This window comes from Paralichthys olivaceus, chromosome 13 (genome assembly GCF_024713975.1).
Source record: "Paralichthys olivaceus isolate ysfri-2021 chromosome 13, ASM2471397v2, whole genome shotgun sequence".
NCBI lineage: Eukaryota > Metazoa > Chordata > Actinopteri > Pleuronectiformes > Paralichthyidae > Paralichthys > Paralichthys olivaceus.
Window position 1 is genome coordinate 21,247,703 of NC_091105.1, and position 16,724 is coordinate 21,264,426.

Consider the following 16,724-nt stretch of genomic DNA (forward strand, 5'->3'; position numbering starts at 1 on the left):
ACCATTGTGACTCCATGCATCCACACATTTTAATGCAAACAACAATTTCGCAAAGTAAAGGGTTAATGTGTTCATTCAGCGCGACAATGAGGTGCCAGCAGTGCGCAACGTCGTGTTCTCCTCTCGCCTCTCTTCGTTTAGAAATAAAACTGTTTCACAAAGTATAAAATGCTTTTTATTAAATGTTGCTGTATTGTCTTAAATAGACCATGCTACCTTAACAATGTTTTTCATTATTTATTCCCAGTAAATCACCGGGATGTGAATATTTTCAGTACAGTATTAAATACATTTTTTTGGATGGCAACGTGCGTAAAACGTTCATACATTGGAAATAAAGTGGGATGTTGTGGTGCAAAGTCTCTCGTATAACCACAACATGTCCTCTCTCTTAACAAAAATATCAAATATCAAACCTCTGACATTGATATGACAGTGTGTCACTAACAGGCGGTGAGAGCTGTGAGATATGATATGATGGGAGGTCAAATGTGGGTGCTCGCTGTGGGGTCTGAGGACGAGCCATTGAACAGTAACGTGGTGGTACATCCTAGCGGTGGCTGAAAGCAATAGGCTGAACCTCTGCTTGCGGGTTAACACACACACACTCACTGCAGCGCAGTCCCTCTCTCACACACTCACACACGCGGAGCGCCGAGAGACCGACACTGCTGTAGCAGGCTGTCAGAAGATAACTCCAAAACTTATTGGTCTCGCAAGCAAAAGGAGGACGCGGAGTGAAGCTTCGAGTTGGGAAAAACAAGCGGCGTCCGCGTGTTTGGTCACCGAATATCCAGAGAAGAAAAGCTACTTTTTTGGAGAGAGCGCACCGAGGCGAAGGCGCAAAACCGGGAGCTAAAACCTGCACGGCGGAGAGGAGGAGAGGGAGGAGGAGGAGGACTTCCTTGCCACACAGAGGCGATTTTTCTCTTCTACGGGACAGATGAGTGTCTGATCACATTGACAGTCGTGTTGTCGCTGAGAGGACTCTTTGCCAAACGTGGCACCGCTTTCTCGGAAGACGCGCGTCAAAGTTTGGAGAGCGGAGCTGCGTCATTAGAGAAGAAAAAAAAAAGAGCCCAGTAACACTTTATTGTTGTCAAGAACTTTTCTCTTCGCACTGATTGTATGTGTGTGTCCATACACCGAGTCAAACTGCGGCTATTTCCATGAAGAGAAAACTTGAAAAGCCCGAAACATCCCAGAGACTGTAAACATCGCTTCTATACTGAGAAGGAGGTGCACACAAGAAAAGGAGAAAAAAAAGTTACCAAGAGAGAACGTGCGCTAGAGAAGTGAGCCTGGATCTCGAGATAACACAAGAAGACGCTTTCTGAACTTACAGAAGTTGGATGATAAAGGCCAGAGTGATGAAGACTATAGAGATACTGGGTGAAGAAATCCTCAGCGCTTGAGACTCGGTGCGCTTCGTGACAGGAGAGGGGGGTAACGTTCCCTGTTGGAGACCCCCCCTGTGCGCTGGCCATAACAAGAGATTCGGTGCGTTGTGTTGTTGGGGGGAGGCTGATAGTAAAGAGACGGATAAAGTCTGAGAGAGAAGCGGCTAATTGCTTAGTCCGTCCCTCATTACCATATCCAATGCGCGTCCGCTGGACTGCAGCCAATCCTCCCCACCTTCACACGGTGCCATTAATCGCGAGGCATTATTCACTATCATAATTATTATACCGACATGCGCAATCCAACGCACAGCAGCGGCACCAGCAGCAGCGCAACCACCACCGGCTAATTTCACTTTCCCCCCTCTTCTACTTCATCTCTCTCTCTCTGCCGTACCAGACTGTTTGCGAACTTTTTTTTTATGAGTGTTGATTCATTCGCTCTTCGCTGATGTATCTGCAAAACGCAGAGACATCCCGGAGCGCAAAAGCAGCAGCATCAGGAGCATCGCCAGCACCGACGCCAGCAGCAGCAGCAGCAGCAGCATGTCCCGACGCAAGCAAGCCAAGCCGCAGCACCTCAAGTCGGACGAGGACCCCGCGCTAGCCGGGGTGATCTCCGAGCACGGTGAGTGGATGTGGGTGTTCTGATCCAGGACAGGTCCCAGCTCTCCAACACACAACTTCTCCCTCCTCTCACACCGCTGCCGCCTCTCCTCCACTTTGATTTTAAACTCCCTCTTTGAGTTAAGAGCTTTGGCTTCGTTTGGACTGCTGCTTCCACGAACACATAGATGCGATAATTTGCAGTGAATCTGTTGTGCTGCGTTTTCTAAGTTAAAAGTCTGAAGTGGACAGGGCAGTCCTCTGTGGAGGAGTGGGACTTTTTTTTATTCCCAGAAATGTGTGAGCCCAGGCTATAACCTGGCGTGTCACACACACACACACAGCCTGCACCACATCACCGTCTACCCCCTGACAGATTTAAAGATTAATGAAACTAACGCACACAATAATAATTTAACACGGTTTACACTATTTCCATGATGTGCTGGAGGCCTTTTTTCTGAGAGGCCTGTTTCCGAATAGAATGGATTTAATACTTTAATATGATATGAGAAATATCGGAGCTGTGTTTATTTTTTAAATCTTGACTTTGTGTGTTGGTGCGCGCGAGATAAAACACGCGCGCACATGTGCACACACTCACACACAACATTTGATAAATTAGAAAATATTGGACATTCTATTTGTGTTTAAAACTATTATTTTTGAATAACTCCAGCAGCTATATAATTATAATTTTTTATTATAGAAATAATTGAAATTAATTTTATTTCTTATTGTGTTTAATTACTAAGCTTTTTATTAGTGGCTTTTTGTCACTCAGCGCCTGTCTGGGAGCAAAAATGCGAATTTCTGTTGCAGGTCGAAGCCTTGTTTTGTTATGGAAATACTTTCCTTTTTTCGTACCCCCCCACCCCCCACCCCCCCTCACATAAATTTAGCACACTTGATTTGTTCCCTTTTGCTCCCAATGTTGACACGATCGCTTGACAGAGCTCGTCCTCGCCATGTGGAGAAATAAAAGGGCTCATTCATCTTTTATTCTCCACTCTGCTTTTTTTTCCCCGCAATTAAACGATCATCACAGAGCTGAAGTCAAACCTGAAGCAATAAGCTGAAATGCTGCACGAATTACTGACATAACATTACAACTGTACGTAAATTGTGTTCCATACGTTTGAGTGCTGAAAACACATTGCATGTTGAGTTCATCAATTGTGAATTTTTGCTTTGATTTTATAAATTGTGGAAAAATCTTGTTTTACCAATAGAGTTATGAGAATTTTATGTAATTGAATTAGACAATAATTTACATTATAAATCAGATTTTCATTTTTTTAAATTTCTCTTATCTAAATCATAAGGATTAGTGTTCCCAACAAATCACCGCCATTGTTTATACCTTCCTTGCTTGGCCCATGTTGACCAACACACACACTCAGTCTCACACACACTCACACACACTTTGCACAGCTTCTTTAGAATAGAAATGCCTGATGTAATCTCCTGGGAGCAGCTCTCTTTGCATGGAGGAAATGTTTGGTGTGAGGTTGGAATCACACATTTGCACCGTGGATTTTCTGTCATTTGTGTGCAGCTCACTGTGGAACACAAACAAACGTCGTCTGTGTTTCTCCTCCGTTGAGATAACCTCTCTCAGATTTTGGTCGGAGATACCAAACATCCATCAGGTTGCTCTCCTGTAGGATCGTGGAATGAAATGTTCCTTCTTCCTGTTGTGAAATCTGAGAGCTTGGATGATTTAAGGAGAATTTAATTTAAAAATCACTATTACATTTTTTAAGAGAGAAATGGCATTAAAGGCTGATCCAACATTATGTGAAATTAGTGTTGATTTGAAGAAAGTCTATCCTGGATCTGTCTACATGAAAATGTATCTATAGTTTTCGAGTAAAATCATGCCCACGCTGACTTCTTGGTGACCTATTGTATCCATGTCATTGTGTGTAAGACTGGAAGTGGCCGTGGAATGTTTTTGCCAACCCTCGCTGGAGCACTATACTGGCTTGCTTGTTTTCAGGACAGACATCGCAGTGAAACAACCCCTAAGTCTTTGGCTGTGCACACTGAACCCATACACACTTAAACAAACCTAATAATGCCATGTCTCATCCAAAGCAAGCTTGCACGATGAACGACAGATGTCACACTGTTAGTGTATCATCGCAGCGTGATCAGATTCTTCTCGCTGCCCATGTTGCCGTGGTGCAGCTCGTGACGACACTATTGATCGCCGGCCTTGACGTATCGTTGCATATAATGTCAGAGGAATTCAGAAGTTCCAGGCGTCAGTCGCCGCTTGATTTAGACTTAAAATCTATGGCCTGTGTGCCGGACAAGAGGTGAGGAGAAAGTCGAGCGTTCGAGTGACGTTCAAATTGTGCTCAAGGGCACACAATCTGTCTGTGGCGCATTACACCAGCGTAGCCACCAACTAGGAAAATATCCACAAGGTGTAGTCTATCAGGAAGTTTGATATAAATGTCTTCTTGTGTTCAGGTTTTTTATTTCACAGTGTTTCAGTTCTGATCTTTTTTATCTGTGACTTTATCCTCGGATGTCCACTGCAGCCCAGTGAGCGGCGCTTTAATGTGCTGCATCCAGGAAAACATGAAAAACTAAAATCAAGTGCCAACAAGCCCTTGTCTGACATACCATCTCCCCCTCAGGCCTTCCGGACACTTGCCCCCCTGGGGGCAAGGGGGGTTGTGCGCGTGTGTTTCTGTGTGTGTGTGTGTTAGGATGAGGAAAGCAGGGGGAGGGTGGGAAGGGGGTGTCTGCTTAGGAGTGCTTTTATAAAGCTTGCTGACTTAACCTTTGTCTAGGCCCGGCCAGCCAGGTCCTGCCACTTGATGTCAGCCACCTTGTACAGTTGGAACATGTGTGTGCCGGTGACCTTGGTATTACAGCTTACTCGTGTCCTAGAAAGTGTGAACAACGACAGGCTTTTTAATCTCACCACCACTTCCTCTGCATCTAGTGTCTTTGACTGTTTGCATGGAGAATGTATAGAGGGGGCGGTGGCGTGATCCTACTTGGGGGGATTTACCAAAGGCAAATTCTCCCCCGAGGACAGAGATGTACGTGATCAAATCCAAACGATAAAAGTAGCCTACATTTTCCAAATATTCGGACCTGCGAAAAATAGATTAAACGCCTCAGGAAAGACACGCTGGTCATGCTTTCACTGAACGATTAGAAATGTATTTACAGTTTTCATTTATCGGGGCTTCAGTCACAGAAACGGCAGAATCTTTATTTTCTAACTTTCCACTTTGTTACCCGATGTTCCATCTGGAATGAGGAATGAATGATCATATATTTAGAAAATCCTTGCTGACAGTGACAACACGGTTTGTTGCCTACTTCCCCTGCAGTGGGGCTTTGTTTGGCTTTTGTTTTAATCCCCTCTCACCAATGGGTGCAGGCCTGTGGACCACCCACACAGTTGTGCCAGAGAAGACACTCAAATATGACTGCGTCTTAATTACTACTCAGCACAGAAAACACACATGAACAAGCAAGGTCCTGATAGAGAGGAAGGCCTAGACGGGAGACTTATTTAATTTTAGCCCAAACAGCAGACTGTGGGGGATTTAAGAGGAAGCTAAAAAGCCATTAAGTGAAGAGGTACGTTTGGTTCTTGTTGGGTTTTCCTACGATGCTTTTGGTTTGGTTTGGTTTGGTTTGACGATTGTAGTAACGACTTGTTCAGAAAGCAGGATCATGGACGAACAGCTGAGATCCGTCTCTGTACAATTGCAGGTGTAAAAAGTGAAATACATTTTAGCAATTTTTAAAAATTTGAATCCAACCATGTAAATTGTATGTACAGTGAACCAAGGATCGCCATGTTAGAAAATAACAGAATAAATTAAATATCTCTTATGGCCTTCTGAAGTGAGTGTCCACTAAAGCCTAACGTCCCCTCCTCCTCCTCTCGAGCCCTTCTGTAAAGCCGTGGCGAGAGAGCCATCTTGACGAGTGACACAGTTATCTGGACAGCGTGCCGTCACTGAATACTGTATCGCAAATGCTTACACAAACAAATCGTTAATGTTTTGGCTGCTCCACATCTGCAGGCAATGACAAAGGCCTCTCTGTTGGTGCAGATATGACTGTACCATTCTGCAGTGGGGCTGACCAGGCCGATGACACACACACACACGCGCAAACACACACACACACACACAGAGCAGGTCTGAGGATGCATTGGATCATTCGAGGGGGTGTTTTATGTGTCCATGGCCACAGAGACGACAGTCCAGGGAGTGTGAAACAGCAGAACGAACGCAAAATCTTTTTTCTGTCAGATTTATTCATTTAAAAATACATGTAAATAATGAAAGTGGCACGCATGTAATGTTTTAGCTATGTCACATAGTTATAGATTTATTCATTTAAAAAAAGGAATATGACTATAGGTTCATCCTCTCTGTCCTAACTGATCCTGTGCTGACAGAAAAAGGCGAAATAATATACGATTAAAACATTTTTTAACTTTGGACGATGAATCAATTAAATAATTCCTGGAGATCAGAATAGTGAAGGTACGGTAAAAAGAATACAATGGAAAAAAAAACTAATTGGGCCAAGAATTCCAGCATTGCTGAACCCAGCAGGCCTCCTTTTATTGCCCTCCCCTCCAAACCTGGGCTCACCCTACAGTGATGCATCGCTCTGTGAGGGTCTGAAGCCATCCTCACACACTTGAGAAGAATGCATGTAAAAGGAGCAGAAGGTGGGGCGGTTCTAGGAGGGCTGTGAGTGCAGGCTCTTGTAGCACCTTGCTTTATGTGAATGACATTTGAAACATATTGACTGAGAAGTTTTAAGCTGCAAAATGTTCAAATGTGGGAGACAATCCACTTGAAATGATCCTTTTTTAAAGATGAGGTGGCAATGACTTGACCTTAACGTATAGTAAATGTTACCAGTGTCACTGTCTGCGTGTGTGTTCATTAAGTGAATCTGGAAATTGTTAAGAATGGGAGAATCAGTAATTGCCTAATGCTTCGCTCAATGCCCGCCTCTGTGGCTTTCACAGAATCGGTGGAAAGGATGAATACCTCATCTGATATAATATGTCAGATTAGCGGTTTCAGTTAGCATGCCAGAGATTGCTGAGCGAGATAGCGGACACACAGATTCAACGTCTACAATCCCCCTATTGACTGTGTTCAGCTTAATATTTGCATCGGAGTAAATGAAGACTCTTAAAAGAATGAAAAACGGATTGGATGTGTTTTTCTCTTCTCTCTTATTCTATAGGAAAATCAATACAACACACACACACACACACACAAACGCATTTTGCATACACTTTTACAGTCTTACAATTGTCATAAAATAACAATATCATTGATAAATTGTAACCATATTCACAATGAAACAAACTGTAGCAATTCCTAATTCCTTATTAATTATATTAAATCTTTTTAAAAGCGTATAGTTTTAAAATAAGCCTCTCTCTATCCATCTATTAAACAAAATATTCTTTATGCAAAATATTTTTTTTAGTTTACGAATGTTATTGAGTTGGAGTGTTAGAAAAAAAAACAATTAGTATTTTTTTTTTATGTCTGAAAAATATAGATCTTAATAATTATTAAGATATAGGCTTCGTAAAACACACTCTCACACACACACGTATGAGTGACATTTTTTAGGTGTTAATCTCTTTAGAAAGGCCCATAAAGTGTGTATGTTCTTTGTCTTTGGTGTGAGAAAACGTGTTGATGTGTGCCTGTGCATTTGTGTTTCTGCTCGTGTGTGTGTGTGTGTGTGTGTGCAGGTCAGAGGCATACAAAGGCCCCCACTTGTAATTGTATGAATGAATAAAAGAGATTGACAGTAATACCATTCTAATAACTAATCAGCGCAACACAATGCCTACTCATTTGTGTTGACCTTTCAACCCTCAATTATGGAAATGAGTCCTGCTGTCCGCTGCTGGGCTAAGGAGATTTCCAGCCTGCTGTCACATGTCACTGACGTTTTCACTCACTCTCTCCTTCTCACTTGTCGATTTTTGCTTTGCACACGAGCATTTTTTAGTGACGGTTTATAATAGAAACTTGCAAAATTAAAATGTTTTGCTTTGCTGGGATTTTTTAGTTTGCGCTTGTGTGGTGGGAAAGCAAAGAGAGAGGCGTTATTTATATTGCAAAATAAATATGCACATCACAAATTGAAATTGTGCAGGATTTTACATTTTATTTTAATTTAATTGCTTAACCTGTTTTCTCACTTTATCTTGGCAATACATGATTAAGTAAAAAAATATCTTGTTCTGTCAGCCCTGCCCCCAGAGAGGATGCGAACACGGAGCCCGTCCAAAGCCTCTCTGTTGATAATTAATGAATTTACAGACACCAGACCCTGATAGCTCATGCCCCCTTCGGAGGAGTGATGAATTTCTTTACTAATGAGTCACGGTAATTGGCGCAAATGCTTCATGTCTGCTTCACCATGGCTCGCTCTATTTTAACCTTTGAAATGAGCGCAGGCACTGTATGAATCTCATGGTTACTCACTGCCACAGCACAGTAAGGCCTTTAACGTGAGGTAAAGTGTTTCAAGTAAAGCCTGCACGCCTGCTCGAGGTTAAATTTGCATTTAAGTAAAATTCCTCGATTTCATTTCAGAATTGTCTCTGCGTGTTTGTGCTTTTTAGCCACGCAATCACATACATACTGTCCAAAAGATTTATACATTTTCACTACTTTTAGTAGCTATGGGCCCTTTTTTTAACAGTTACACACTCACCTCAGAATTATTTACTCATCCTTGTTTTATGACAGCTTTATTTTAGTGACCATTGTTTCTCGAAAGAATTCACTTTTATTTGGAGTAAATGAAAAAGTGTGAAGATCTGTTTATAGTGTAAAGTGTATATAAAATAGTTTGATTTGTGGATACACTTTTGTATTACGAGATATACTGTATGCTCTGTCTTTGAGTGTAAACTGAACAGTAGACTGAAATACAGTCCATGCAGGATGCTGTGGCGGTGATTGAGCACACTTCCTACTCGTGATGAACGACACCCACACAGGGCTCGGACACAAAAAATAAACACACAAGGGAGGCCATTTTTACATGGTTTTGATCAGGTGTGAATTACGTCCATGCTCGGCGCTTGCGTCTGCTTGTTTGACTCTTGATGGTTGCATGAGGAAAAGGAAGTGGCTTCTTACAACTGTGATTAAACATGTGTAACTAATCAGAGACTTTGCTGCCATGGCACTGGCATGTAATTTGTTGAGTTTTTTTCAGAGAACATCGGGGGGAGAGAGAGAGAGAGCAAGGGTAGAGAGAGATAGAGAGAGAATACCACTGAACGTATTCACTGAACAGGAATTTATTTCATTTTAAAACATTTCAAAAACATTTGAAATAAGTCAAAAGTTTAAATCATTGTTATTAGTTGCACATAAATTAAATGGTTCAATTTAACTTTTCACTTATTCACTCCTTTTCACTGTGCATGCCGCTTGCTCAGATTCAGGGCTAAAGTATTACCTTTGCAATGCTAAATGAAAAGGCCGAGGCGTTTGAAATTCAGGTGGAAATGACTGGTCTTGATAGCAGAGGGGAATCCTAATGGGGCCATCAAAGTCCTGATTTGTACCCAACAGATGAGGCAGCTGTGAATTGTATGAAATATTGGAAATCAATAGGTTCTATGGAATTTCATTAAGCGGCAGTATCCACAATTGATAGGCCCTCATAATTTGATGGATTGCACAAAGAATATTATTAGCTGGCTCTATGGAGAGGGTGCAAATGCACAAACCTGGGTCTTGAGGATTGGTGAACTAGGGCAATTTGCTCAGAGTGAAAAAATAAAAAGATTATTGATTGTGGTTATGTTAAAAGAGAGGGGAAAAAATCAAAGGTTAAATCTGTGCAGTAGTGCACTGCAAAATATGTGTGGATTCTTTATTGATTATTTATTCATTAATTTGTCCTTCTTTTTGCTTCCCTCTCCCTCTTTTCCTATCCACTCCCCTGAACCCCTCCACTCCTGTAGCCCGAGGTGAGGTGCTGGAGGATGCAGACAGCGGGAATGAGAGCCGCAGCGGCAGCGAGGAGACCCATGTATGTGAGAAGTGTTGCGCTGAGTTCTTCAAGTGGTCAGACTTCTGTGAACATTTAAAGAGCTGCACTAAGAACCCCCTGGTGCTCATAGTGAATGACAATGAGGACACACCAAACCCCTCCCAGGAGTACCCGACAGAGCCCTCCCCTGTACCCAGCTGCCCTAGTGAGCAGGCTGACAGCGAGGACCCCAGGGAGGGCAACCACAGTCCTGCTGGTGAGGGGGATGACGTCCCAGAGACAGCAACCTTAAATGGGGTTAATGTCCTAGAAAAGGAGGATGAGCAGATGGAGCTGGAGCTTTCTCCGGAAAAAATTATGGATCCTGAAGAGAGAGATTTGACATCCCCTGAGCCAGACGCCTCCCTACCTCAGCTCAACGATGTCGTCCCCTCCACTGTTACAAACTATGCCATGCCAAGCACCAATGTTACCTTGGAGACTCTGCATGGCACCCGGGTTGCAGTGGCCCAATTTTCACAGAGTGTAAGGGCAGCAGCAGGCAGTGGGGTCTCCACCATGGCTATCCCCATGATCCTGGACCAGCTGATGGCCCTCCAACAGCAGCAGATACACCAGCTGCAGCTGATAGAGCAAATACGCAGTCAGGTGGCTCTGATGAACAGACAGTCTGCCTCACAGCCCGCTCTCAATCACCATCACAGCAATGCTGCTGGAAACCAGGGGCCTATATCCTCCTGTGTACCCCCTGTCGCTAGTCAACTTCAACTACACAACTTCATCACCCCTCCTGTCCATCAGCTGCCTGTTAGGTTGCCAGCCACTTTGAATGGTCAAGGGTCTTCACCCTTGACCTCAGCAATAGAAGGGCCTCTCTCTCAGACACCACAAAGTGGCAGTCAGCAGTCTAACTCTTCAATCCCGAACACATCCTCCAATAATTCAGCATTTCCCCAACCCAGTGGCACTGGTTTGTCATCTCTAATTCCCTCCTGCTCATCCTCCATCACAAACAACAATATTAGCACTAGCAGTAGTGTAACAGGAGGTGGTGGCATTAGCAGCAGCTCAGCTCTTTCCAGGAACTCCACCACCCCTCCCTCACTCAGCCACAGTAGCCTCCTGAGCTCTGCCTCCAGTCTACCACTGATACCTCACAGCTCATCCAGCAGTGTTATTTTCCCCAACCCCCTGGCCAGCATAGCAGCCACAGCCAATGCGCTTGACCCCCTCTCTGCTCTGATGAAGCACCGTAAGGGGAAGCCTCCAAATGTGTCTGTGTTTGACACTAAGCCCAGCTCCGAGGACCCCTTCTTCAAGCATAAGTGTCGGTTCTGCGCCAAGGTGTTTGGAAGTGACAGCGCCCTACAAATCCACCTGCGTTCCCACACTGGAGAGAGGCCCTTCAAGTGCAACATATGTGGCAACCGTTTCTCCACCAAGGGGAATCTGAAAGTCCACTTCCAGAGGCACAAAGAGAAATACCCACATATTCAGATGAACCCCTACCCTGTGCCAGAGTATCTGGACAATGTACCCACAAGCTCAGGCATCCCCTATGGCATGTCTTTGCCCCCAGAAAAACCTGTAACCACATGGTTAGACAGCAAACCTGTCCTCCCTACTGTTCCCACCTCAGTCGGACTCCAGTTGCCTCCCACACTGCCGAGTATGATGGGAGGTTTTAGTGAATCTCTGAGCCTCACTCCACTCAACAGGTCCCCTCAGAGGCCATCTCCGCCCTCAAGCGAGTGTGCATCTTTGTCCCCTAATATCATCACTGATTCTGGCATGACCACTACTTCACCTTCCCCAAAACCCAGCATAGGGAGTGATGCACCCCCTCTCTTGAAACCTGAAGGTGTTCTCTTGCCCCCAAGCTGCTCCTCTAGGCCAGGAGAGAACACCTCCACCACAACTACAGTTACTCAAGTGGTACTTTCTCCTACTGTCACTTCCAGCACTTCATCCAACAGTGGCCAGATCACTGAACCAATAACTAGCCCAAACTCGGTTTCAAACTCTGTCTCCCACCCTGTCCTTCCCATGCTCTCAGACCAATTTAAGGCCAAGTTTCCTTTTGGCGGACTCCTAGACTCTATGCAAACCTCTGAGACATCGAAGTTACAGCAGCTTGTTGAAAATATTGACAAGAAGATGACTGACCCGAATCAGTGTGTCATCTGTCATCGTGTTTTGAGTTGTCAGAGTGCACTCAAGATGCACTACCGTATCCACACGGGTGAGAGGCCTTTCAAATGCAAGATTTGTGGGCGTGCATTCACCACCAAGGGAAACCTAAAAACACACTTTGGTGTTCATAGGTCCAAACCCCCACTTCGGGTTCAGCACTCCTGCCCTATTTGTCAGAAAAAGTTCACCAATGCTGTGGTGCTGCAGCAGCACATCCGAATGCACATGGGAGGACAAATCCCCAACACCCCGCTTCCTGACAGCCTCCAGGATATGGAGACTGACCTCTCCTTTGACGAGAAGAGCTTAGATGCGATGAGTAATTATGATGATGATCTTCTGGATGAAATGGAGCAGGCCATGGATGATGAAGTTGACTTGAAAGAGGGAGAAGTGGACCCATCAAAACCGTATTCACCTGGGAGCTCCCCACCAACTTCCATCATCTCCAGCATTGCTGCAATGGAGAACCAGATGAAGATGATCGACTCCACTGCCATTATGAGCCGTTCGTTCGGTCAAAAGCTTACGCAGAACGGCAGCAGCTTTGGAGGAGAGACTGATTGTTTTACTACTGATTCCCTGTCTGCAGTGGGAGATGCTGAAGGTCAAAGCTTGGGGAGCCCTGCTTTGTCTGAGTCCTCTGGCTCAATGCAGCATTTGTCCCCAGCTCACAGCCACTTTGAGAGCCAGCGATCCAAGTCCCCAACTACATTCAACAATAATAACAACAGCAGCACCATGACAGCAGAGGAGGGCCAGGAGAACAATACAGCAGGCTTGGCAACGGTGAAGTCAGAAAAATCAGAGACCCCATCTCCTCTTTCTGCTGCTGAAGGCACCGGGGCCCTTGACCTGACTGCCACTCAACATGGCAGGCACTTTATCAAGGAGGAGAGCCACTTCAACATGCTGTTTCTAAATAGGGATCGAGGTATGTGTGTTCAAAATCTACTACAACTTAATGCATCATATCAACTTTAATTCCTACACAGATTTGTCTAAATATATCTATTCAATTTAAACTTACACATATATACCTAGATATACACACATAAAAATGTGATATGATAAGATATAACATATTCATAGGAGAGGGAACAAATATTGATGACAATATTAAAAACACACTTATTAAACTAATAAATAAACAAACACTTTTCTCAATCGAATGAATGCAATAGGAGTTGACCCTGTGAATTCTAATATTTACTTCACTTCTCAATTTTCAGGGCTGAGCACTCCTAGTTTAGCCAGCACTGCATCAAACATGGTCAAAATGGAAATGAACGGACACGGGAAGTCAGTGTCTCTGAGTGACAACTCTCACCTACCCATGAGCATCCAGGTTCCGGCTGCAACGCCACAGAGCACCATGAGCCCCAGCATCAACCCCATGTTGGCTCCGCCGCCTCCACGACGCACTCCTAAGCAGCACAACTGCCACTCGTGTGGGAAGAATTTTTCTTCAGCCAGTGCTCTGCAAATCCATGAGCGCACACACACTGGGGAGAAACCTTTCGCCTGCAACATTTGTGGAAGGGCTTTCACCACAAAGGGCAACCTGAAGGTATGAGGCAGTTTAATATAGCATCCATAAGAATTTTATATGAATGGGGTCATTCTGGCTAAGGAGCCTTGGTTATCTCTGTGCCCCCTGGCCCCTTGCCACCACTTTTTATCTCTCCTCACTGTTTGCTCTTTAAAGCAGAATTGTAACCAACATTAAAGTCAATAAAGTACATGTATGGTTCCCTTACATGAGTTAAATGTATCATGAAATTACAGTCACAAAACTTAATGGTTTTGATATTCTGCACATTTTCTGTTGATTTCCAACCATTTCTAAAGGTGTTAAGGTGTTAAAAATGTTTTTTGGACATATTATTTGCCCCCGATGTGGAATTTCTGACCTTCAATGACAATTTCTTGATATTTCTTTTTTCTTTTCCTGCTAATTTTAGGTTCACATGGGAACACACATGTGGAACAACGCTCCAGCTCGAAGGGGTCGGCGACTGTCTGTAGAGAATCCCATGGCCCTGCTGGGCGGGGATGCCATGAAATTCAGTGAGATGTTCCAGAAGGATCTCGCGGCCCGGGCCATGAACGTCGACCCGGGGTTTTGGAACCAGTACGCAGCCGCCATCACCAATGGGCTGGCCATGAAAAACAATGAGATCTCTGTGATCCAAAATGGAAGCATCACCCAGCTGCCCGTGAGCCTCGGTGGTGCGGGAATCACTTCGTTGGGAGCCATGCCTGGAGGAATGGACCGTGTTCACACGGGCGGCAGCCCTACAATGACGGGAATGGAGAAGGCTGGTCTGGAAGTTGGGGCTAGCCGCCCCTTTTCACGATTTATGGAGGAGAACAAAGAAATTGGGATCAATTGAAACCTGTATTATTCCCAGGTAGGCATTTGGCAAAGACTAAGAGTGTGACGGAAAGGAAAGAAACTGCTGATCCAGTCTTAACTCACGTGTGTTATATTGTGTACAGATTAAATATTTTTTGTTTGGTTTTGGAAATACAGTATTTAGTATTGATTAGAGGTCTTTGCCTTTCACTCATCGCGTCCTCACTTGATATTTCGCCTATACGAAGAATACTTTGTCTCTCGTTTGAGAATATGTCGTCTTGCAAGATTTGCATGGTACTTATTGGTTTTTATTAGTATGTTTGACTGCTTTTATGAATTTCTTTGAAAACCAGGATCCTGCCTCATTAATGATGGGCAAGCATCTGATATGGACAGGACTAAAACTGAAAAGAACATGGGTTTGTTTAAAGACAGTCTTGCCTTTGCCTGGGAACATTGTCATGGATAGACTGAAGAAAAGACTGAAGTATAGTGTTTCTGTGCTCGCCTGATGTTTTTTTTCTCATGAACTAGAAAACTTGAAAAAAATAATGTTTGAACTATTTCAATCTTTACATTTAGTCCCCCAGCATTGTCTTATAATATTGTCCTGTGTCTTTAGTATTTATGATATTGACAAAAAAGCGGGTAAACAAAAATATATTTAATGGCCCAAGCATTTTATTGATCCGTTTTTTTTCTAAACTGCAGGCTTCACTGGTGAATATCTCTTTCAATAAAGACAGTATGTCGTCTTGATTTGATCAACAGAGAAACATGGTAGGTTTTATTTGGATATCTGTTGAGACTATGTGTATCTGGTTACATGGTAAAGAGGCTAGAGATATCCGAAGCTGCTATGAACACAACCCTGCTTTTAACCTTTGTAAAAAGAAAAAAGAAGTGATCCTTTTGAAGAAATATCTATGTATAGAAATACAGACAAATCTAAAACAGGTATGCATATTTTGTATCACATAAAAATAGACATCATGAGTTGAGAGTATTTGTCATGTTTGTGAATGCACTTTTTAAAAACAAGACGTTTTGTCTGTGATTTACCGTTAACCTTTTGACTGAGCTATCTATCACGTGCTGTTTTCATTGTTTTCAGCGTACCACTCCTACAATTTGCAGAGTCGTTTCTCTGTTATTGCATCTGTGCGACTCGTCAGAGTGCAAACTCATCACTCAATCAAAACCTTCTTAAATAAAAAAAGAGAACAGGTGTGTGTTTGAATTGTTTCCTTATCAGCATCATGTTCGTCTTTCTTTGTCACCCTTTTATTTCCATAAATCAAAATTGAAATACCAGATAAATATGTGATAATTTTCTTAATTATCATACATATTCTAATTTAAAATCTCCTCCAAACTCCTCTAATTTATTTATTTTATTGATATTTTGAAGTTTAAAGTTAAAGCATGAGAGGAGATTCAGCACCTTGCTTTGAATTGTTGGTCTAATTGATCATTAAATTGTCTCATCGACTTTAGAAAAATCAAAAGTGAAATCAAGTAGTATTTTTATGCCAATTATTTAAAATCCTAATGCATTGAACAACTTTTGTCTCTCTCTTTTTTTCTCTCTCTCTCTCTCTCTATGTATATGTATAATATATATAATATTATATATATATTATATATATGACTATCAATACATAAGATTAATAAAAAAATATAAAAAATTATGTCTTTAAGAATGAATTGGTATGTGAACAAGAAATGTGCCTTTTCTTTTGGGACACATTGCTATTTTACAGTAAACAGTTTACAGGTATTTTACAGTGGCTGGGTTAAATAAAAAAATTAAATTAAAAGATGTTGATTTTTTCTTTAAATGTTGTTGCTTCGCATTGAGTTATTTTAATTGTTTGAAATGCTTCTTAAATAACTCATATTTACTTTGTATGTGACACACATACACATACACAAATGCACACAGAAAAAAACAAATCACAGTTGCAGCTGACCACTCTGGACCTCTCCTACTTTACATACCAGGACATTGAGAATTGATCAAACACAAAAATACTACAATGTTAATTCATACCAATGCACAAAATGTTGAATTATGTTGAACTATAAACAATGTTTGTGTCCCTGTCGTACACAGA

General features: G+C 42.8%; 1 protein-coding gene across 1 annotated transcript; it reads left to right on the plus strand.

Annotated features, from left to right (window-relative positions):
• Positions 1–534: 534 nt before the first annotated feature.
• On the plus strand, positions 535–16,427 carry sall3a (spalt-like transcription factor 3a). Its single transcript, XM_020091176.2, has 4 exons — positions 535–2,028; positions 10,024–13,179; positions 13,478–13,815; positions 14,210–16,427. The coding sequence occupies exons 1-4, from the start codon at positions 1,947–1,949 to the stop codon at positions 14,639–14,641; spliced, it is 4,008 nt and encodes a 1,335-aa protein (XP_019946735.2). The 5' UTR covers positions 535–1,946; the 3' UTR covers positions 14,642–16,427.
• The last annotated feature ends 297 nt before the right edge of the window (positions 16,428–16,724 follow it).